Source organism: Gastrolobium bilobum, unplaced genomic scaffold, assembly GCF_033153095.1.
Source record: "Gastrolobium bilobum isolate Gb01-03AN ecotype WA unplaced genomic scaffold, APGP_CSIRO_Gbil_v1 utg10412, whole genome shotgun sequence".
NCBI lineage: Eukaryota > Viridiplantae > Streptophyta > Magnoliopsida > Fabales > Fabaceae > Gastrolobium > Gastrolobium bilobum.
Genome location: NW_026896943.1, coordinates 203647 through 228217, shown reverse-complemented (window position 1 = coordinate 228217; position 24571 = coordinate 203647). Strand labels below are relative to the sequence as shown.

The 24571-nt window shown below is 34.5% G+C and overlaps 3 protein-coding genes across 4 annotated transcripts; 1 reads left to right on the top strand and 2 right to left on the bottom strand.

Annotated features, from left to right (window-relative positions):
* Nucleotides 1-307: 307 nt before the first annotated feature.
* On the top strand, nt 308-3748 carry LOC133302919 (putative wall-associated receptor kinase-like 16). Its single transcript, XM_061502750.1, has 3 exons — nt 308-1359; nt 1932-2093; nt 2241-3748. The coding sequence occupies exons 1-3, from the start codon at nt 456-458 to the stop codon at nt 3443-3445; spliced, it is 2271 nt and encodes a 756-aa protein (XP_061358734.1). The 5' UTR covers nt 308-455; the 3' UTR covers nt 3446-3748.
* Nucleotides 3749-10674: 6926 nt separating this feature from the next.
* On the bottom strand, nt 10675-18581 carry LOC133302912 (TOM1-like protein 3). 2 transcript variants are annotated; one of them, XM_061502740.1, is made up of 11 exons: nt 18361-18581; nt 18151-18191; nt 17904-18056; nt 16786-16864; nt 16430-16528; nt 16072-16185; nt 14936-15084; nt 12450-12531; nt 12038-12123; nt 11757-11948; nt 10675-11537 (listed from the first exon to the last, which is right to left on the bottom strand). In XM_061502740.1, exons 3-11 carry the CDS (start codon nt 18011-18013, stop codon nt 10904-10906), a joined length of 1545 nt encoding a protein of 514 aa, XP_061358724.1. In that variant the 5' UTR covers nt 18014-18056; nt 18151-18191; nt 18361-18581; the 3' UTR covers nt 10675-10903. The 2 variants fall into 2 exon arrangements, with proteins under 2 accessions (XP_061358724.1, XP_061358723.1); XM_061502739.1 differs by having other exon boundaries at nt 18151-18581.
* Nucleotides 18582-23131: 4550 nt separating this feature from the next.
* On the bottom strand, nt 23132-23893 carry LOC133302909 (nuclear transcription factor Y subunit B-9-like). Its single transcript, XM_061502733.1, has 2 exons — nt 23818-23893; nt 23132-23451 (listed from the first exon to the last, which is right to left on the bottom strand). Exons 1-2 carry the CDS (start codon nt 23891-23893, stop codon nt 23132-23134), a joined length of 396 nt encoding a protein of 131 aa, XP_061358717.1.
* Nucleotides 23894-24571: the final 678 nt, after the last annotated feature.

Genomic DNA, 24571 nt, shown 5'->3' with positions numbered 1-24571 from the left:
TCTATAATAATATAATCATGACCATGTGAGAACAGAAGGGTATATTTAATTGTAAAAAAAAAAAGGCATACAATATGAGACTTGAATATAGAAACCTTATTTTATATAAAAATATTAAATTAAATATTAGACATTATGAAAAGCACTATTTTTGCTAGTGAATTTGTATGAATGGTTTAATCATGAAAACTCATTATAATGGATAGAAATTATGATACTTTTATATAAAAAGAATTTGACATATATACCACAAATACTTTATCCCATTACATCCGTTCATCAGAGCATACCCGGTACCGGTCAGTCTTCGTTGCAAGTCAACAAGACTTAAAGAGAAGAACAGAAATTTGAAGTATATAAATAAATGAGGTTCTCTGGCCAAATTGCAGCTCAAGCAACTAGTCAATCATAGATATATATATATCCCTTTCTGCAGTAACAATTGAAGCCATATAATGGAACTGAAGCAGAAGCACACGAAACTGGGCAAGGTGTTAATGGTTGCATTAGCCCTTCTAGTATCATCATCAGTTGCAGCTGATCAAGCCAAACTTTCTCCACCACCAAATCAAACCCTTCCTGGCTGCAAGGACACTTGTGGAGATGTCAAGATTCCATATCCATTCGGCACAGGCATGTCATCTACATCAGATCATAAGTCATGTTTCTTGCATAATGGATTTAGCCTTACTTGCAATAACTCCATATTATATTTGGGTAACGTCCAAGTTTTAAACATAAGCGTCCAAGGTCAAATGGACTTATTGTTTTACGTCTCATCACCAAATTGCTATAGCCAAGGTGGAAAATTCAACTCCGGGAACCTTCCCACGCTCAAATTTGCTAATTTCAGCATTTCAAGGAAGGAAAACAAGTTCCTAACTGTTGGATGCAATAGTTTTGGATATCTCAATAGCTTTTACAACAGCGAGGTATATTCAACTGGGTGCTTATCAAGATGTTATGGCAATGAAAGGAAAATCGAGAATGGAACGTGTTCCGGCATCGGGTGCTGCCAGGTGGATATTCCTCCTTCAATGAGGAATATCAGCATAAAAGCAAATAGCTTCACCAATTCAACCGAATATTCGGGGGGAAACTGCAGCTATTCCTTTGTTGTCAAAGATGGCAACTATACTTTTGACACCAATCATTTATATGATTTCCCTTACGAGATGCTCCCCATGGTTGTTGATTGGACCGTAGGAAACCAAAGTTGTGATGCTTCCAAAAGCAGAGTCCACTATGCATGCATGAAAAATACCTATTGCAACGACAAGGACACTGATCTGCTTGGTTACCGATGCATATGTAATGAAGGTTATGAAGGAAATCCATACCATCCGGATGGTTGTAGAGGTAACATTTTGCGCTAAACATTCATTTATCTATATCTCCTCTTTTTAACTTTCTTTGTTTGTGGATGCGTTTGACTTGTTTAAATCTAAGCACGGAATAACACAAAAATAATTATTTCATGTTTGATTTAAAAGGAAAACAGGGAACAACCCACAATCAATAGGGGTGGTATAATTTGTACGCTTCTATAATGAGTCTAACCACAATAAATCTAAGTTATAAGTTCGAATTCGCATACGATTAAGTCATAAACCAATTCAAAATGTAATCAAAACTAGGCAAATTAATGAAAATTTTCCTTTTAAAATAATTAGTGATAATTCCTAGGTGTAAAGAACAGCAGGCCGAGGCCCTAGCACACATTTAAAATGGTAGAGTTCCATTACAAGTTGGAATTAATTATGTTTATGAATAAGAAGTTTGATATCAATTTTCAAGGAGAATTTGTTGAATCGATTTCTTAAACAGATATTAACCTCTCAATAGGGATTGAAATCATTTTTCTAACAGGAATATTTACTTTAGTAACGTATGTGTTTGATAATACAGTTATTTCTGTGATGGATTTGCAGATATTGATGAATGTAAGACATCAAATAATACATGCCTAAGTGAAAATAATTGTCACAACACGGATGGGTCTTACAAATGTTTCTGTCCTAAGGGGCAATCCGGAGATGGAACAAAGAACGGAGGGTGCCACCGACGAGATATAGTTACCCAGGTTGTCATTGGTAAGCAACTAAGCGCATCCAATTCTATTTCATTTTATTCTTTGTTTTTTCAACTCTTTTTCGTGTTTCTGTTCGTTCAGTATGTAAGCCATTGATATTAGTTCATTGAAAAATTCAAGAATTGCGTGCAAAATATTTCAAATGCAGGAACAGGTGCAGGATTCATACTTCTAATTGTGGGAATTTCCTCGCTGTACTTAATATACGAGAAAAGGAAACTCATCAAATTGAAGGAGAAGTTCTTTAAGCAAAATGGCGGTATCATTTTGCAACAGCGACTCTCTGCAGGAGAAAACACTTCTCAATCTACTACAGTGTTCTCAGCAGAGCAACTTAAGAAGGCCACCAACAACTATGATGAGAGCTTAATCATCGGCAGAGGAGGTTATGGTACTGTTTACAAAGGAATTTTGTCAGATAAGAGGATAGTTGCCATCAAGAAGTCCAAAATTGTGGATCAGAGCCAAATTGAACAATTCATAAACGAGGTGATTGTGCTATCACAAATTAATCATAGGAATGTGGTCAAACTCTTGGGTTGTTGTTTAGAGACAGAAGTTCCTTCATTGGTTTATGAATTTGTTAACAATGGTACACTTTTTGATTATATACACAAAGAAGGCAAGGCAGGTAATGTACCTTGGAAAACACGTCTAAGGATAGCAGCAGAGGCTGCAGGGGCCCTATCTTACCTGCACTCAGCTGCTTCTATACCAATTATACATAGAGATGTGAAGACTGCCAACATTCTCTTGGATGACAGTTACACTACCAAAGTGTCTGATTTTGGAGCATCAAGATTGGTTCCTCTTGATCAAACTGAATTAGCCACAATGGTGCAAGGAACTATTGGTTATTTGGACCCAGAGTACATGCAAACAAGCCAACTTACTGAGAAAAGTGATGTGTATAGCTTTGGAGTAGTGCTTGTGGAGCTGCTTACAGGGGAGAAACCTCTTTGTTTTGACAGGTCAGAGGAGAAAAGAAGTCTTGCTATGCACTTTCTATCTTGCTTGAGAGAGGATCGCTTGTTTGAGGTTCTTCAATTTGGCATTTTGAATGTAGAAAATAAGGAGGAGATCAAGGAGGTTGCTATTCTTGCAACAAAGTGCTTGAGACTAAGAGGGGAGGAGAGGCCTAGCATGAAAGAAGTGGCAATGGAGTTGGACGGAATAAGGCTAATGGAAAAGCATCCATGGATCAACACAGACGTGAATCTAGAGGAGACTCATTACTTGCTTCATGAGGCATCATCGAGCATTCGTGAACATGGTGATAGCAGCAGCCATCAAAATACTGGGTATGACAGCATCAAGGATCATGTACTCATTGACTTCGATGATGGAAGATGATTATGGCATGGCAGCATACACTCCACAGCATTTTATATCAAAGTTCTGCTACAACCTTTTGTAATCTTTATGAACAATCCAGTTATGTTTTTGTTGTTTTCATATATATTATAAATATTAGGTGTGTAAAGAAGTGAATAAGAGGACAGTGGAGCAATCATATTATTTAATCATAATTTGTAAAATTTTGTCTTGTATTTTAGGATTTTTTTTTTTTTTTTCTCGTTGTTCTTTGATTCTTCTATATCGTTTTTTTGTAAGAGCATTATTATTATTTTTTATTATTGACTGACAGTACAATTTACAGGAAATAATTTGAGGAAAATATAACTGACGAGGATAGAGGATGTTACAAGAATGAAATAAAGCATATATTGTTGAAATGTTTTTCAAGAGATTTTACATATTACTTACTAGTCCCACCAACTTATCTATTTATACTAGAGTATCGTTATTGATAAACTTAACCTGTCCAATGAGGAATTGTTACTGAAATATCTTTACAAGAGACTGTCTTCAGACCAAGATCAATGGATCTACAAGAGTGACATCAGATTTGCTAAATTTGGATGCTTTCTTCATATCAGTGCTGTGTTATGAGTAAGACTGCACTGATGTACAGTTAGAGAGAGTGCTGCAGAGATCAAGAGATCGAATCAACATTAGATCTTTCCATCTGATGCAGGAACACTATCAGCTTTTGTGGTTGAGGAAGATGAGGTAGACACAGAATTTGTGCCTTTAGAGGGAGAAGAGGTAGGAGAAGGTAGCTTCTTTGGCAGCATTTGTTCCCAGTATTCCTTGGGTAATCTTGATCCTTCTGATAGAACAACAAAAGCAAGCAGAGCCAAGAACAAGCACTGGTGCCTCCAAGAACCTATCATGATGATGAATACTATTACTTCAAGTCGGGAAGTGCACTGAGCCTTCCTTTGGCTTTCAAAAAGAGAAGCTTTATTAGAGAGAGCTTGTGGCAGCAGACATGTTCAGTAATGTAGGGAGAATGCCAACTTGTTTGTTTGGGAAAAGGTGTGCAAATGGAAGACAATGAGGTATTTGATAATTCTAAAATGTTAAGCAGCCCACGTTGTTAGCTTTCATTGTAGTAGAATCTGAGTGTGCATGTGTGTGTAATATGAAGAATACTTAAATTCTCACTCAAAGCCTTTACGAGTTGGATGCTAATATTTTAATTCTTTATGTCTTTGTTAGCATATCTTTGCTGTCAGACTTGTTCAAACTTCAAAGCGTTATAATTAACAATGTCACTGTGGCCTGTGGAAGTTATGTGGCATAAGCAGAAGAGTTTCTCACTATTTCTGCGTTGAATTACAATCCAGGAGAGGATGAAAATCTGTGTGACCCTTTATACTTGACTACATCTGCCTAGTGGCTCTCAAATTATTTTACACCTAAAGTTTTTGTTTATTGAATAATCTGTTATATTAACAAAAGAATTAAAGAAGCTTAAAAAAAAACAAAAGACCTTCAATGTTTCTTAAGACACCAAATAGTTTTAGGCATATGTACACTAATGAACAATGAAGCATTGACATGAAGGCCAACCTTAAAACCACATTTTTGTCATTAATTAAAGTTTCATGTTTGACCCAAAAAAAAAGAGTTTCATCATTGAATCCCTTCAATTCTAGGTTAATAGGCCAAAGACTAACTCTAGTATTAATAAATTTCAATCATACAAACTTGAGGAGAGTGTTCTTTCTTCAGTACCGTCATATAGCTGAAAAGCTGAACAGGCTCAATTTAACTAAGGGAAAAGTTGGTTCATTTGATTATGAGTCCACCTAAAGAAAAGCATCTTAATATTTTTGTATGCTGGTCACCCAACAATGGAGTGTATTAACTATATGAAGATAATGGCATCCGTGGTACCAGTGAAAAGTGGATAATTTTTAAGAAGTGGTCAGTGTTAGACACCCCATTGATCAGTAAAAGGACAAATATATCCTATGAACTATGGTAGACATTATACTCTTAAACAAAAACACTAAATTAGGGTGGCTCTAGTTAAGTGGCTACGTAGACAAATATATCCGCATGACTCAGTGATTATATATAAATTTATTATTTATATTAAAAAAATTATCAATATACTCAAATAGTAGAAAAAAATAATATAAACTCTAAATATTTTAATATAAAAATAATAAATTATACATTATTGTCCAGTAAAAGATCAAACAAACACATAATGCTTGTTATATTGGTGTTTCAGGTTCAGTAAACTACATCCCTAACTATCAAATCAAAATTTCCTGCATAGTGCATAACTGAGATACTATTAGTATTATAGGTACATAACTTATGTAAGTCAATAAGTAATAGATCACTCAAATATGTCAATTATAATTTTTTTTTTGGAAATAATTTTTTTTTTGAAAATATTTTTTTTTAAACCCGGGCTGAGTCATTGGTTAACCGGTTGGGTTACCGGTTTTTTCACCAAAATCAACCGGATCGCACCAGGTCATACGAGTCTGATACTTGACCGATCCAATGTGATAACCAGACCAATCAGATGATCGGTTTACCGGATTCCGGGTCAACCTGGCTGATTCAATCCGATTTTCACAACATTGATAAAATCTCCTATCGCGTCCGGTGGTGAGTACTCCCTCTGTACTGGAAGTGCTCTCGGCTAATAGTTCTGCTTCTTGTTTCTTCTTTTCCATTTCCGCAACGCTTTGAAAAATGAAACCTTGATATATGGAGTAAGAAATGCACGTTAATTTTGATGGAAACAAGTACAAAATCGGTTTGAATATTATTCCACCAAACACTTTTCTCGAAAATCTTGCAGTTATTCAGCGAATATAACAATTTTGTGTCTGCAAGTTATAAAGCGTTTAAGAATCTAAAATTGAAAGAATGTCGGGTTAAAGCTACTATAATAATTACTTGCGCAGTTGGAAGGTGCAGAATGCAATTCCATCTCCAAGTGGGTAGGGTCAAAGTCTTTCTCCATGAACTGCTTTTTTGTCACCCGCACTTCCACCACCACTCTATTTAATTTATCCCTACAGCTTTTATAAACTCTTTTAGCGATTGGACATGAATGCAATTAACATTTTAAATTGAGTCAACAAATAAGTCCAATGACTAGTCTCCTTACAGATTGTGTTAGGGAATGTGATCAAAGAACAATCTCCATAGTTTGGGCAGGGAAAACCACCAAGAAAATAGAGAATGAAAAAGACTAAATTGACTAAATGATTTTTTGCTTGTATTTTCTATTATTTGGAGGTTACATTTATTGGCGATATCACTTAAGCTTGTAAAGCATTCTCTCCAACAACCTCATAAACGTTACAGGTATTCATCTTATTAACAGATTTGGCTATCCCACTATCGCAACATAACAACCTCATTAGAAGGCTACATTCTCCATTCCTGTAACACCTCATTCTATAACTGGCATGTTATCATTGTTTATGATATTAAACGCAATTATATTCACATTGATTCAATTTAAAAATACGGATAAACTTTTTTTTTAAACGTTATGTAACAGATATGTTTATGGGGTTTCCATACATCAACTTCAACATATATATCAACTCTAATATTTTAGTATGTGAAACTAGACCTCTAGGGCTTTCTGGGAAGGTATAACATTAATCATTTGGTTAAGTATAGCCGGAGTTATTAAACTCGCAAAATAGCTGACGAAATCAAACTTTTGGAGTTGCAGCATCAACTTCAATCCTAAACTGGTATTGATATAATCAATCAATGGTTCTAAGATTTTATAGGGTTATAACCCTATGTGTTAGCTTCACATAGGTCTAACCTCACTCAATTTGAAGCTCTGTAGCTCAAGTTATGCAAGTTTTACTAAACTATGTTTGTGCTGATTCCGGGCAGCGTATTTGAACGCCCACTAGCGTGTTTGAACGCCCAATGATAGGCGAAAATGACGTCTTAGCTCGTTTGAACATCCTGGGGCACATTTGAATGCCCTGGGACACATTTGAACGCCCACCGACAGAAGAAAATGACATTTTAGCGCGTTTGAACGCTCTGGCGCATTTGAACGCCCTCCAATAGGGAATTTCCCCCTATTTTCATCTATTTTCCTTTGGGGAATTAACTCCCACACACCATATGACCTGATTGACAATCTTATATCATATAATGCTTCAAATATTTACATTTTTTACATAATTCCTTGTACAAATCAAAATGACAAAACATAATGCCAAAGAACTTAGAATAACATATCATCAAAGTCCCTATCTATATATACAAGGGCTATACAAAATGTCAATGATCATCTCCTAAGTCTCTCGTGAACACATTTATCAAAGATGCATCCAACATGTCCTATACATGGTAAACTATCCAAATGGCATGCAAAACCAAAAGAATGTAGCATCATCATGCATCCCTCTAACTTAAGTATGGCCACTTTCTAGCAGAGGCTCCTGCAACATTTGTACCTGAAAGAGGGTCCTCACAACATGGTGTGAGATATACGAATACATCTCAGTAAATCAAGGGTCCTTGGAACATCTCTCCACCTCATAGTTCATTCACAGTATAATAGCAATAACAGTAAATAATGCAATAAATGCATATATATACAGTGTGTAAAATATCTCCAGGAGACATTCCTCGAGCTCTCATGTCGTCCTAAGGATACTTAGATGCAAATAGTCCCACTGATCAGAGAATCTACTTAGTATGAATTACGCATCGTCGTACAACATACAAAACATAGGAAAACATCATCCTATGCCACACCCAGTGCATACACATATGTATAACAAAGCATTAAACTACTTTATTGCATTTACATACACTATCAACAACCATTACCCATTTAGGGCTTTGTGAAACAAGTAAGGGATCAATTCACAAGGTTTGAAGGCTTACCTCAATGCGCAATCAACCAAGCTTTGTATTCAATCTACACTCTTACAATATACACACCGATATTAAGGTGTTAGGAAACTAATGCAATCCAATGAATATCAATATCCTTATCAATCAAACAAACATATTCACATCACCATAGGCATGAACTTACCAATCTCAATGAGCTAATCAAGCTCCATTGCTTCCTCCAATTGTTGGTCACTCACAATTGGTCCACTTAGCTCAATCCTAGCACCAAAATGAACACAAATCAAACATCAACCACCCAATGGCTCAACAATGCAAGCAACTCAACATTTCAAGCATGGATTTTTCCAAGATATTGAACATAACTTAAATGACAATCTAAATTCATTTCTACCGTTCATTCATCATTCCTAACAAAATTTGTAAAGGGATTTAACTTTAATCACCCTCTAACATACCCCACTATTCATGCATTTTTCCTAAATCAAACCCTAATACATCCAATCTCATAAAACCATGGAAAAGCCTATATTTTTGTGGAAACTAACCTAGAATCAAGCAAGGAAGAGATTGCAAGCCTCACTTCTTGAAATGAGCCACTCCAAGTTCCTCCAAGCCAAATGGTCGCCACTTTCAAAGGGAGGTATCTCACTCTACCATGGTTCCCACTCAAAACTAAGTTAGGATTAAGGATGAGGGAAAATTTAAAGTGGTTTAGGCTTTGGAATGGAAGGATTTGAGCAAGAAATGGAGGGGTTGTGGTTTAGGGCTCAACAATGGCTTCTCCTCTCCTCTCTCACGAAGAAGAAGAAGAAGAAGAAAATGAGGTTCTTTTCTTTGTTTCTTCACTTAACATATGATAGGCTATTTTAATTACATAAAAGTTCATCTATCTACTCACCTCCATTCACTACCAAACTTTACCCAATGAACTAGAATATTTTTCGAGTCATATTTCTAGCTATACTTTTACCTTTTAGGTAAATTTGCCTACACATATTTTTACTCCATAAATCTCACTGACTGCACTTTTTATCCCATAATGACTTAAATTTGTTTAATTAAGCATTTTACTTAGTTAAACTCCATAATGCATGATTATTTATTTAATCACATGCAATTTTATAATTAAACAGATTAGGGATATTATAATTTCCATCATTTTCATCTCGCTTGGAACACAGCTCATCCTCAAGGCATTATTAAACTCAATGTTACAGCAGAAGGCAACAATAAAAAAAAAAAAAAATTAAGCCAAATCCAGTCATCCGAACATATGCAACAAGAACATGTATTGCATTGTAGCTAAGAACTAGAGTCAACATGAAAAATTAGCTATAGCTAGAGTAAGAACACTAGAAAGCCTTGAAGTTTTCAATGTTGAGTATAACTCATACTTCACATATAGATGACGACTTTTGTTGGTTGGATACAAAGAAAGTCAATGGCTTATTTTATTTTTCTGTTTTCTTAGTAGTTTGGGCTTGGGTTCATAAATACTTATTATTACTTAAGGTTTCTAATCCTATTTATATCTCCCTTATAAACTGAGTGACTTGTAACGAGTGCGGTGAAAAAAATATAATATATATTGCTGGACTTAGTTCACATTGGATAAATCAGGATAAATCGTTGTCTCATATTTCTTCCCTTTCTCTCTTTTTGATTCGCGATCATGTGTGTCTGTAATTGTATCGATTCCAACATCCAATGACCCTCTTGTCAAGAAAGAATTGGAAAATTGTTGTCAAATGTTATGTAATATTGCATTATATCCACTTGCGATCACTTTCAGCATATGTGCAACCTGTCCAAGAGACCCCCCACGCCTCTTCTGGTGTTGCAGCATACAAGTTTGTTACCTGTGTGTTCCTTTTTTTGTGATATTTTTTTTTTTTTTGAAAAAAAAATTATGTTGCCCCTTGAATGATTATAGTCATCTGGTCCAAAGGTTGCTTTGCACTCGCACACTGGTGGTTCTAGGACCCAAGCGTAATCCATGTTCCGCATGATCTGGTGGATTCTTCAGTGATGCTCAAGGATACTTCTGGGCATACTCAATATTCTGGGTAAGGAAGCAAACTCTTGAGCATAATTCTGGCCTTGACGAGGCTATAGCTTAACTACTATGCAGTATCCTCCACTTACGGTGCTTAATACTCTTGCGTCCATAAACATTCATTCAAATTTGTTGATTATGATGAGTAAAAAGACTGGGAAACTGGACCGTGGAGCTACACAAGAACTCTTCAACCCAGTTTGGAGAAGTGAACGTATCCCAGCCTTTTCAAGTTCAAATTTTTCATGGAGTAACCACGGGAATCTTTAACAAATAGAGAGATCGAAGAAATTTTGATGCTTTTAAGAATCGGATGTTATTAAAAACACGAGCTAACAATCAATATGAGCAATATACATAAATATATGCAATATATGCAGCAACGTATTGGTTAAACCAGGCACACACATGGACAAATCATCCTCAAAAGTTACTAAAGACCACCATAAAATGGTCATCTGAGTGATCTGAAACAAAACCTGACGAACAACATTCATAAGCTTCACCTCCATAAGTAATACAAAAACAATCTCTCAAGATGGCCCACTAGGTTTGGAAGATGATGAGGTTTTGGATTTTGCAAAGTCAACTAGATCTTTGAAAAGGGCATCTTCTGGCTTCTCTTGTTTGGTTTGAGTAGATGAATTCAGAGAGAGATTCTGAGTGTGACCCAACAAGCTGTCATTCGATGAACTGGACCCACTACTTGAATGAGACACAACTTGTTGCTCAAAAAACTGCTGCCTCTGATTATACCTTGAAGGTGGGGGCGGAAGGATGCCTGGAGATTGTGTGTCCCAAGGAACTGAAGGAAGGCTTTCTGAAGATTTGTTGATGGGAGATGGTTCATCATATACAGGCTGTCTGCTAAAAATTGGTGATGAGGTACTCATGGCATGAGGAGGGGATGAGGAAGACACTGTTTCAGGGGTTGTTGAGGCAGGAGTAGGGCTAGAATGAAGGGGCACAACATATGAAGTTGGTTCAGAGTTATCATGGGATTCTTGTGTTTTGTATGCATCACCACTGAGGTAGTCAATCATACCAGAGTCAGAGAAGACTGGTTTCCTCGGTGCTGGTGGTGGGGGAAGAATTGGGTTTACTCGCGCTGGTTCTGAGTTGTCGTTGGCTGGTTTACGGTTCTGTGCATGAGTATCTCGTGATGACCTGCAATCATGGTATATAAACAAATAATTATGATAATAAAATAAAGAGAAAGAGAAAATGAGAACAGAAAGGGATATAATATTAACAACATTGTATCATATGAAACTGTCAGCCTTTGACAGGTAACCTTTTTATGCCCCCATATAATTGTGAATTCACTAAGAAAGGGAAAGTAACTAGAAACAGGGTTAAATATAGGGCAGAAATTTAGCAGGTCACCTATGAGCTAGTTGGGCAAAATCATCTTCTGATTCATCATCCTCATGATTTACATTTGCAAGAGGCAGAACTGATGTTTCTGTTCCTATTGTGCCTGTATCAGGAGTTCCTTTTACAATATCATCATGTCGACATAGTACTCGCTGAAGACTGTCATTCAGTGCCAATCCCTGACCTAAAAGCTGCTCATCCCTGAAAGTAAAGCAACCATTATAGCTATTCTTATTACACACAGAAGGAAAAACAAAAAAGCAGACTTGATCATCTTAAAATATTCTTACGTAGTATCATTCACAAGAAGCATAACACGCTTTTGGTAAGAACCGCACTGATCAACAAGGTCAACAATCACTTCCTGCTTCACACCCTTCACATTTTGACCAGAATATTTGGAAATATTAATATTGACGACTTGCAATGACTTCTTTGTGATGGAAAGAGTCAATGTTGTAGCATGAATAAGTTCGAAATATATCTAGGTTCTGCAGTTGCAGATTACTGATTGATATGAGACCGATCTCAATAACCGCAGTGATATACATTATACAGACCTCTTTACTTTGAGATTTGATCTAGTTTCTATCAAATACTGAATGTTGCAACTTCAAAGTTCAAACAAAATTTCATAAACAATCATCAAGAGTGAAGGTATCAGGTAGTAGACAAAGGAAAACAAATGAAAAATAACATCACCTCAGGATTTTTAGGATCCAAGGCATTAAGCATTTCAGTCAAAACATCTGCTAGTCCCTGAGCATTCTGAATCTCTAGCAAACTGATTATAAGCAAATTTAGTTACAGGGATAAAGCACAAACCAACCAAAACCTTATTTCATAATAGAAGAATTCATTAAGAGAAAGAAGAGAAGTACAAATAGAAGGAGGAAAAGAAATGCTCCTAGAACAGCCAGAATTAACAAAATATCCAACAAAAGAAGCAAAGATTATCCAGAAAGAGCTCCACAATCCCCTTGTAAATCCGTAAGAGAAGGCCCCCGAAATAAACCATCAATGCACACAAATTAAACACCAATATGCCTAAAGATGGTGAACATTCATGTGGTTAGATCCTAGTGTACATTGATTATAATAAAACTTTGCTCCCAGTGTATAATTCTGACATTAGAAAGAAGTTAACCGGGAAAGAATCTCAAAATATGGAGGCCATGACACATTCACCATAATCATTCAAATAAGACTGGAGTAGGCCTATAGAAAATTATGAGAAATTCCATTCTTTCTGATTAATTTTAAAACCAAGCAAGCAAAGAATTTGGCATACTGTAGACAAGGTCGGATGGAATTCTAAAGACATGATTGACTTTTGTGTGTTAACAGCAGATAGAAAGGTAAACATTTAAGCAATAAGTCACCTGTGACAACTCAATGAAAACAATCTATTCATTAGAATAGAATTATACAAGAGAAAATTACAAGAAAAGGTGTCAGGGGAAGTGACATTCACATGATAAAAACAGATGATGGAAAGGCCCAACCCAATAGGACATCAGGATAAAATCTAAACTTTCACCAGGAAACAGTATAGACAGACTCCCTCACAACAAAACTGTTGGCCTTGCACTGAAATCATTAGCCATGTCATGTAGGGTAGCTGAAAAATCAAATTTTTCAAAGTTACTCGATATTCTCTTATTTTCCATTACTTCATTCTTTTTCCCCTGGGGCTCCAACTTCATTCCAGTAGTATTGGATAGATTTCTTACCACTGTTAAATGACCTTAAACATACATCCAAGTAACATAAAACTACAAGTAAACTGAATTAAAAAGAAAAAAAATAGCATATAGAATTTACTGTTAGGAACAAGCCAAGTATATGTAGATTTAAGTGTTGAAATTATACTGATATAGGAAGGCAAAGAGGAAAAGTGACAATAAAGACACTGAATAATATTCTCTAATGTATAATGATGTGATATCCCAACAAGTTTGGGATAAAGGTGCTCATGTTGTTGTTGATATTAAACAATATGATGTGATACAAAACAAAAAGTAATAATCCCCATTTATACTAATACCAGATTCATAATCTAATAGGACTCGAAAAGAACTTGAGAAGAAATAGAAGAAAACATGCATATTGTATTACTACGGTTGATATTGATAAGATATCAGTGTTAAACAGAGTTACAGTGTATCATGAAGAAGAAAATGTAACCTAGACTGTTCAAGAGGCTCCGTACTCTCCCAAGTCTGTCCAAACAAACATGCTACCCTTAACCTCCCCTCTTATCTCTCTCCTTACCCCAAGCTGTTAGTAACATATTCTCCCACCAAACGGGAGTGTGATACGATACCACCCCTTTCCTTAAGGGTATTTAGGGGAAGCAATTTGGATGAGTCAGCAAATGAGTTGTTAGTGTGACTAAAACAGAAAACGGTTAGGGGGAAGTGGAGGGAAAAGCTAAATAAGTAGTGGAGGGATGGGAGCAGGAGAATCATCTTGGATATTACTTGGACTTGGGACTTTCGGGCACCTCTTGGATGAATTGGGAGAGACTAGAGAGTCTCTCGAATTGCTCTAGAACCAATCTTTACTGTCTCTCTTTTCATTACTGTTATTGTATCTTTCCATTACTATTACTGTAATTGCTGATAGAGTTGTATTGTCTCTGTTATTGTAATCTTCTTACTGAACACTGTACCTAGTTCGTATTAATATACTGTCTCTTTGAGTTGTTTCTTCAATTGTACTGTTGGTTCCTTTCAGAGTGTCACGCGTCTCTAGCATATGAAGGGCCCAATCCCCACTGCCCTTCTAAGGGTACACCCTCATGATGGGTGGGAACCCATCATAATCCTAATGAAATATGGAAGCAAAATCCCCTATGGCCCTTCCGAGGGTACACCCTCATGATGGGTGGGAACCAATCATAATCCTAAGAAATATGGAAGCAAATCATGAAATATAATGAAATACGGAAACCACTTCTACAAGATATATAAAATACTCTTAAGATATTATAAGATAAAATAATGAAGTTATGAGATGTTTTATAGATATTCTAACAGCTTTATCTATACTTGAGTTTATAAGATGGAGAAACTACTCTGTTAATTTCGTATATAAATGAAATGTCTAGAACTAATTGCACTATAGCCACAGAAAACAAACAAAGGATTACAACAGTAAGAACATGATGCAGTTTCAAAAAGCACCTAAGGTCAGATGCATCAGACTGAAGAGAAGCCTGAATAGCAGCATCATCATATTCTGCATCAGCAAGATGAACAACTGGCTGGGTTTCAGGAGGGGTGAAGAAAGGAACACTACTCTCTTCTCGTGGTGGAAATTCAACTCCAGCAGACTGCCAATTATTAAAATAATACATTACAGAAATATAATATCAATGTTTTAGATCCCAGCCAAAAATAACAGCAACTTAATGATATAATCTGTGTTTTGTGTGTGTGCATGCATATCGGCACATGTATGGATTTGTTAACCAAAAAGTCAAGAGCATACAAGTACCAAATTTTGTGAAGCTAGTCCAAGTCAAACAATACAACAACTTACTAAAAATATTGGGGAAAAACATCTTATAATAAACTATGACACATCTTAATAAAATTCATGATTATTTTGTCCTGGATTAAAGAAACAATTATTAAAATAGGTTGCAGACAGGTAAAAATATCAATGTTAAAGCAACAATATCAATGTTTTAGCTCCAAGCCAAAAATAGCAGCAACTTAAGGATATAATATGTGTATTGTGTGTGCGTGCATGCATATTGGCACATGTATGGAGTTGTTAAACAAAAAGTCAAGAGCATACAAGTACCAAATTTTGTGAAGCTAGTCCAAGTCAAACAATACAACAACTTACTAAAAATATTGGGGGAAAACATCTGATAATAAGCTATGACACAAACAAACCAAACCACTCCCCGTTAAACCCGACTAGCGAGTGTGGGGTGGAAGAAATCCTTGTACGCAGCCTTACCCTTGCATAATTGCAAAGAGACTGTTTCTTGGATTCGAACCCATGACCTTTCAGTCATGAAGGAACAGTTTTACCACTGCTCCGGTTCGCCATGAAGGAACAATTTTATTATGACACATCTTAATAAAATTCATGATTATTTTTTCCTGGACTAAAGCAACAATTACTAAAATAGGTTGCAGACAGGCACAAAACATGACTCTAAATGACATTATCGTTTATCATAGTACAAAGGCACATTAATAGAAAATTAGAAATGTCCATGCATATCACTTTACAGTAGAATTCCTGCATGAAGTACATAGATTAAGGTTAAGAAAGTAATATCTGAATTCACAAGAGCAATCACCTTCAATTCATTATACGCTGCATGGTATTGGGGATACCTTCCACCTGGTCCCCCCAAAGCTTCTTGCCAAGTATCAATCAAAATCAGTATCTTTTCCCTCACATTTAAGTCCGGCTGTACAATAGGATTAAAAGAACGCAACACTTGGTAAGCAAGTTTTTCACTTCCAACATACAGTTGCAGAAATGACAAAAGAAAACTTTAACAAAAATCGTGCAAACAACAATTGGCACAACTACTAACAGCTGGAGTTCTAAACCTGTTAGGGTCTGTTGTTGGTATGATATCTCTATAAGTACCCCATGTAAGCTCCCTAAAAAACCCTATAAAAGACCATTTCATGCAAGTCCATAAATACCTTCTTCTTCACTATCTTAACCATTTCATGTAAGATATCCCGCTCAATGATCTGCTGAAATACACTTTCACCACAATTTTTACTAACGGTCTCCACTGCCTACATCAAATATTCCAAAAAAATAGATCCATGTCAGGTAATCACTGCTTTTTGTAACCACCTGAACAAATAAATGAAAATGAACTATTAGAAGTACTTTACAGCTAATATCTTGCAAGCAGAGCAGAATAACAGGTCAGAAGACTTTTACATAATTTACTTTAAATTTTTGCAGAAATAACACATTTTAATTCCTTATATCCAAGTGCATGAAACATTTAATAATTATCCATAAGTAAAAGAAAAAGAATACTGACAAAAAGAGCCAGAAGTTGTATTTTGGGATTTTTACTGCTCAAACGCTTCTTGAGTATCTTCAATGCATCCTTTGCTTGCCTGAAAATTTATTTAGTTCAACAAAGCGGATCAGGAAAATTGCAATTCAAGAAATTCCTATGAGAAAAAAGAAATTGAAATAAGGCTTGAAGCAATTTTATGCTTGAAATCCAAAACTAAGAATCAAGACAAAATTCAAAATAGGCTTAATCTCATTTTTGGTCCTCCTATTTCATCAAAGTTTGCTTTTATTTCCCTATTTCCAATTCCATCAATGTTACCCCGATAGTTTTCAAAATCGATGCAATTAAATCCCTCATCTATAGTTGATGTGGCTCTATATGTACTCAATTGACACACTTTTTGGCACTCATTGACACAAAATTGTCAGAAAATGAGTTCCACGTCAACAGTAGACTGACAAGGGGAGTTAAATGCATCAATTCAAAAACTGCAACTGAAAATAAAATAGGATCAAATATTGGTGAAATTAAGGAGAACAAAAGTGTAACTAAGCCTCTGCAATACTACAAATTTTCAGAATCATGATAGTCGACCATTCTCTGCTATTTGATAAGAACTTTTATGTCACAAATTTACCAATTCTCCGAGAATTAAAAAATCTTAAGGGGTATATAGATCAGTTACATTAGCAAGATCCAAGATGTTAATATAGCCTTAGCAAAGATAAAATATAAGAAACAATATACAATGAAGCGAGTACATGAGCTATAGATGCAGAGTAAAGGTGGCTTTATTCAAACTATCCAAACAACAAAGAACACTATCCAGTAAGAAAAATCTTATCCCCCTCCCCCCACCTCTTCAAAACCCCAAATCCCACCACAGTATAAGCAGGGTGAAAGAAGTACAGCCAAAGTGTTTATTTTTTTGAAATAATAACATCAAAATTTTACTTCCTTGAGTTGCTAAATTGCCAATGATGAACTTACTAAAACATAATCCCATGCTACATCAACATCAGGCAACTAGTTTCCGGGTCAATTCTTGATTGAAAAAGCAATATTCATAAAGCATATCCTCAAACCAATAGAGTAGATCAACAAGTAACAGGAATAAGGTAGTAGAAGAAAGATACTTGGGGTCCATGTTAATGACATCGCACAACTCTATGTTAATTGCCCAATCAGGACCAATCAGCATATCACTAGTTGCCCTCTCAGCACATGCTGCTGCATTGTTAGCCATTTCTCTCTTCCTCTTCAACCAAGTCCTCAATTTCAATTCAAATCTTCAGCAAAACCAAACCCAAAGTGATATCATTAACAAGATTAAGCTAAAGCAAAACAATAAAAAAAAAAAAAAAACTTTAGACTGCACCATACCAAATAATAGTATGTATCTGATCAGTGGTTTTGCTCACAATCTACGATTCGGAAGGACAAATTTCGAAACGGAAAAGCAAAAGAGTGTATCAGAAGGGAAGCACCCAATCAGTCAAAATTAACAATCGACATGAGAAGCTCAATTTAATAATTTAGCCCAAAATAATAATAACTGATAATAAAGTAAATTAAATGGAGAAAATGCTAAACCCGTGGAAAACAAGACACAGAACAATCTCAATTTCTCAGTCCCTTCGGTAGTTAATGCAGATTCAAATAGAATGAAATTGGAATCAGAAGCGATTGGTATATGCGAAGAAAAAAATGAGGAAAGTACGATTTGCGATTGAGAAATGGGGGGTTTGGTGTCATTATCACTTTGTCAGTGTGTCAGTGTGTGTGCTTGCTTCTCTTTTCTCTGTTTACTTTCAGATTGGACTTTCCTTCTATGATATTCTTCCCCTTTATTTTATTTTATTTTTTTCTTTCATGGGTTTGATAAGATTTGTTTATCCTTACCTGTTAAGAAATAGAAATATGTTATATTTTTGGAAAAATCATTTCTGATTCAAAGGCATGGAAAATTATCTACCACAAAGATAAAATAGTGAATCCCATTATATTTTTCTCTCAACCAAATATATTTTTGCTCTCTATGATTTTGTTTATGTGGCACAGACAATATTCTATATATTTAAAGCAGAAATATTTCCCCTTATTTTTTATCAATGAATTGTTTTAATTATGCAAAATAAAATATTAAATATTTTTTAAAAGTTTTTTTTTAATTAACTCTACATTAATTACTTTTTTGAGGTGAGTTGACTCTCAACATTATTCTCATAAGCTTCGATTCTTTGAGCTGATTATGAGAATAATCCGGAGTGCTCCTAATCCAAAGTGATGGGCGAGTCATGGATAAAAATATTTAAACATTTTCCAAAAATGTCATGTGAGAATCGAACTGATACTCTTTCCTTTTCACTTAATCAGAGCTCCTTTGCTATCAACTGAACCACCACCATTTGGCATATTTCAAAAGTTTTAAACATGGTAAAAGTGTTTTGATTAATAATGTATAGGTTTGATGTTTCTCGTATTATAGGATATAAAATTATCTCTTATACACACATAAAAGTGTGTAAGACTCATGTTGGATCATACGAAGAGAAAAGATAAAAAGAAAATATGGACCATTTCCGGGTTTATATCTGATTTAGGCCCATCGATTTCATGCTCAGGGGCTAGGCCCATTTGGAGATCGAAGGCTCCCTCATCTGGGTCTAGCTCCGTCACCTCGATCCATACATTTGGCTTGAATCACAGTCAATGAGCAAGGATCGTGAGTTCAAACCTAAATTCTTTCATGCTCTGCAATACCCACGATCACCCTTTACTGCGCACTAAGACCACAATCACTGTAACTGCCATATCTAAAGGCCATATAAATACAGGAACAATACTAAATGACAGATACTTCATATATATTGCTTTCAACTATTCATGCCTAGCCTATAACATTCATCAGTCCATACACCTTGACTATATACCACTCCTCTAGTTTGATCATGTAATCATTCATTTATTTGAATTGAATTTTTTTCAAATCAGATCCAATCCAATTTTTTTCGGTTTGTATTTGATTGGTGTTCAATTTTTTTAAAAGCCTTAAATTTGTTTGATTATTATTATGCAAATAATATATTTTTTGTATGTATTGAATCGACTTTGTAAAGGATTTTTTTTTAAATACAGAAATATCAGTAAACGATAATCTAATTTTTTTTTGGACAATGAAAGATGAAGTTTTACACAGATGAAATTTTTCTTATGAGATGTAGCTAGATTTTTTCTTAGGTTTAGTTGATGGGTTAATGAGTCTTTGGTTTAATTTTTTTTTTTTGGCTATGATTGGGGAAAAGCCTAAATAGGTAAAGGAAAATTAATATATTGGATTGATTTGAATTTGATCGATTTTCACCAACCAAACCGAAAATCGATCCAATCCAATTAAAATTTGCCCTTTTTTTGTTTTTGATTTTTCAATTTTCGATTTATTCGATTTTCAATTTTTCAGTTCAATCACCGCGGTTTGAATCGATTGATGAACACCCCTACTAATACTATAGTTGGTGTTCACTCAAAACAGGCACCCCACATTTTTACGTGAGTATAGAAAATAAAATTCTCTCATAAAAAAACCTTAATCCCGTAATTAGGGGTGATAAACGAACCAGGGATCTTTGGCTCGGCTCGTAAAGGCATGAGCCTACATGCTTAAAATTGGTTGTTGGAACCAGACTTGGACTTGTATAAAAGCTCGTTTAATAAAAAGGTCTCAGACTCATTTTCAAAAGCTCGGCCTTATAGCCTCTCAGGCTGGACTAATATATTAATTTTAATTTTAATTTTTTATACTATTTATAATAGTCCTCTCTCTATCATCAATCCATTTCACCCCATTTTATTGGCTAAACAGAATTTTTGAATGATTTTGTTCTATATTATGTTATTTGGATATAAATTGAATTTATGAATATTTATAGAATTACTAGTCATGTTGATTATATATTCTATTTGGATAAATTTTTATTGTCTTATTTTTTTTAAACAGGCTAAATCATACTTTTTATTTTTTGTAAATAAGTCAGGCCACATGCCGATAATTATATTCATAACAGGTAACAGGCTTGGTCAAGCTAACACATTTAAACACAGGCTTAGTTTTTTAAGACTAAAGCTCGGCTCGGCTCAGCCCATTAACATCTCTATAATGTATATCTTTCTTTTTTTTGGTAAACTGGGTAAAACACACCACAGCACAAATTAAATAACTGAAATACGACGAGTTCTACAAATAGAAGCTAAATCTGCATCAAACAGCAGACCAATTCCAAGGGAGAAATTAAAAACAAAAAAATCATCAGAATTAACATTCATAAAAGAAAAATTTGTCAGCCAATCCGCACAACAGTTTCCTTCTCTGAAAGTATGAACCAGATGAACTCTCCAATCCTTTTGAATCCATGTCCGTAATCGAGAAATCAGATGATTCTCGCGGACTGCATCACCATCACTAGTGAGCAGAGCAATAGCTGATTTAGAGTCACTTTCTACAATAACATTTCTCCATCCATCTTCCCAAGCTAGTTGCAGACTCTTTAAAATACCCCAGAATTCTGCGGTAAGAGCATCACAACTACCAATTCTATAAGCAAATCTTTTTAACCATTGACCAGCATCATTTCTAATAACACCACCACCACCACAAGTTGCTAATCTTTGATTACCCTTAACCGCTCCATCCGTATTAATCTTTACCCAATTGCTTCCAGGAGCCTTCCAACAAATCAAAGTATCCGAATGGGACAAGTTATTTTGAGCTAAATTAAGCTTATGAAAAACATCTTGTATATCTCTCACCTTGATTATCACTCACTGAATCTTGTATTGATAATCATAAATCTGATTTGGATTGTCAGAACTCCTTTCATTCCTCCACTTTTCAAAGGTCCACGTCTAAAAAAATTGATCTCTTTAATAGTGACTTGTGGTTTCTTTCTCCTGAAGTATGGAAAAATAATAATAATAATAAACATAATAATAATAATAACTGCCCCAAAACGCTTTCATTTTTGGACTTTATACTTTATAGTGTAGTTATGTGATTGTATTCATTATTTGAATAAGGAGGAAAGTTTTGACGGATTAGGACCATCAAAATTCAGTAATCCTCCTTTGTATTTTATAAGACATATATAAATAAAAATAAAAAATAAAAAAAAGGAGTAAAATGAATTTTTTTTTGTAAAACTACAAAGTGGGTCATTGAATTTTGATGATCATGATTACCAAAACTTTTCTCAATGTTTTAAGATAAATGAAAGGACTGTTGTTGTTATTATCATAAAGCTATCTATTATTTAGGATAAAAGAAAGTGTAATTTTTTAGGGTATGTTTAAAAAAAGGGTTTGTATTTTCTTATGTAGTAGGAGGTGTCTTCTCTCATGTGGTAGACTCAAAGGCATTGTGGGTCCCACCACAATAAATAGAAAAGAAAAAAAGAAAAGAGAAGATACGCATTTCGGTATGTGTAGGAAAAATATTCTATCTCCTACTGCATGAAAGACATATTTCCCTTAAAAAAAAAGTGTAAATCATTATTTTTTTAATTGTTCAGGTTATTTTGATGTTGAAGTTGCTTATATTGACTTTCGTGGCTGGAGAAAACAAAAATCATCCTATACTGGAAGCTTTTTATTTATTAATTTATACATTTTTTATTTATTTTCTATTTGTATATGAATTCCATTCACTATTATAGTTTAGGGGATTACTTCTCTCATGTAGTATGAGAGAAATTTATCATGTTAAGAGACAAATAAAGTGAATTTCACCAACTTTTAGAAGAAAAAAAAGGCATATTTTTCGAAGGGAGAGTGACATGAGAGATTCATCTTATTCAACATAAAAATATGATTTCTCTATAGTTTATCTTTTATGTTTTATTTCAAAATTTTCCATGTGAACGCGGGCCATATAGGTCAACGATTGTCTTTTAGTTTAAGGGAAAATTATTTATCTTCTTAAATGACACAACTTACGTCATTTCACTCTCACAAAGAGGTGGGACTCACACCTTTATTTATTTTTTTCAACTCTCTCTCTCTTCTCCTTTATCTATCTCTTTCTCTCTCTTAAAATGACACAACTTTACATCCTTTAAAATGACATACATTTTTCCCTTAGTTTAATTATATTTTAATATTAAAAAACTTATATAATATAAATAACAGTATTCTATTTTGAATACAAATACCACTTTCTTACAACAAATTCATAACAGCTAGTAGAAAATAGAAAAAAATAATACTTAAGAAATAGAAACCCTAGTGGCTATGTTGTCTGGTAGTTCCTCGGATAATGGGGCTGCTTGGTTATTCTTCTGGGCCTTGAATCCAATCATGGGCCTAATGCCAATTAGTATTCATCAGTTTCAGTGGCATGGGGCTTAGCATTGATATAGCAATCAGCCTCATACAGGAGGAACCTATCGTTGAATTGAATGAGATACTCAACATTTTCTTTTAAGCCTAACTTTTCAATCACTACTAGGATTCTTTTCACTGAAATCTTACGCTTTTTGCGTTTGAGCTTGTCAATGACGACACTTATGAACTCAGACACACACTTTTGAATCGCCTCCTCGAAATCCTCGGATATTTCTGCTTGTGGGGGAAGAACCATGATTTCCCATATCATATCACTAGGAAAAAGCTCTTCATGCAAGGTGTTTGAACCTAAAAAAAAACCCAAATAATGAAAATGAGGAATGTATATACAGTAACTGACTAGCCTTCAATTTCATGTTGTACGTCCTCTCACACCTCATATTAGATGTCATCGTAGTATTTATGAAATTTCGTCACAAATTCTTACGTCGCAAGTAAATTTCATCACGAATTTCTGTGTCGCAATTTTATTTATGATTAAATTTGATTATTTGTGTCAAAAATTATCATTTGTGACAAAATTTATGAGAAAATTTTTTCGTCACAAATAAACTTTTTTTTTGTAGTGTATCATAATATATGTTTTGTGAATTAATAATAAGAAAGAAAACCCATTTATATGACGGGACTTTTGCTCGTGATCAGTATGCTTACCACAACTTGATTGTACCTCCTGGTCAGAGTGAAAAAAATTATCTTCAGATTCAACGAAGTAATCTCCATAATCCATAGCCCCTAACTCCTTGATTGAAATAAATAAATAAATAAAGGATATAGAATGCCTTAATTTGCCACTTGTAACGATAGTGGGACTGTTTCACAGTATGCTGAATTTATAGAACAAGATCATATTATAATCCAAATAGCATGACTACGGTTATTAATGAGGGACTACAATTTAAGAGCCATTTATTGTGATTGCACTAGAAAATATTTTATAACAATTAAAAAAGTGATTAATTAATGGGAAAAAAGTTTCCGATTTTACTTTAGATAATTTTATCTAATATTCATCAAAACGACGCCGTTTTGGTGTTGAAAAATTAAAAAATTAAAGTGATAAAGACTATTATAATCCTGAAATAAATTAAAATTACAAAAATATCATAATTTCCGTCTCAAAACGACGTCATTTTGATGAACATTAGATAAATTTATCTAAAGTAACATCAGAAAAAACAAACCCTTAATTAATTCAAAAGATATTTTAACGATCAATTCGTTAAGATGAAATTCGATTTTAAATTTGTTTTCCCCGAATTTTATTTTTTAATGTGATTGTGTTAGTCTTTTATTGGATGCGGTTTTGCTACACTGATAAATAAATAATTTTTTTTATGAATTTTAATATAATTTATAAATTTATTTTTTTATCGAATAAGTAATTCAATTATTTATTTTACGAAAT

Excerpts from the sequence above, each read along its gene's own strand:
- LOC133302919 (XM_061502750.1), top strand. The coding sequence starts at position 456 with ATGGAACTGAAGCAGAAGCACACGAAACTGGGCAAGGTGTTAATGGTT. Across the intron at positions 1,360-1,931 it reads CCATCCGGATGGTTGTAGAG|ATATTGATGAATGTAAGACA; the intron begins GTAACATTTTGC and ends ATGGATTTGCAG. Across the intron at positions 2,094-2,240 it reads AGTTACCCAGGTTGTCATTG|GAACAGGTGCAGGATTCATA; the intron begins GTAAGCAACTAA and ends TTTCAAATGCAG.
- LOC133302912 (XM_061502739.1), bottom strand. The coding sequence starts at position 18,013 with ATGGCTAACAATGCAGCAGCATGTGCTGAGAGGGCAACTAGTGATATG. Across the intron at positions 16,186-16,429 it reads TTAAGATAGTGAAGAAGAAG|CCGGACTTAAATGTGAGGGA; the intron begins GTATTTATGGAC and ends CCTATTGTACAG. Across the intron at positions 15,085-16,071 it reads CAGCGTATAATGAATTGAAG|TCTGCTGGAGTTGAATTTCC; the intron begins GTGATTGCTCTT and ends AATAATTGGCAG.
- LOC133302909 (XM_061502733.1), bottom strand. The coding sequence starts at position 23,893 with ATGGATTATGGAGATTACTTCGTTGAATCTGAAGATAATTTTTTTCAC. Across the intron at positions 23,452-23,817 it reads GGAGGTACAATCAAGTTGTG|GTTCAAACACCTTGCATGAA; the intron begins GTAAGCATACTG and ends GTTTTTTTTTAG.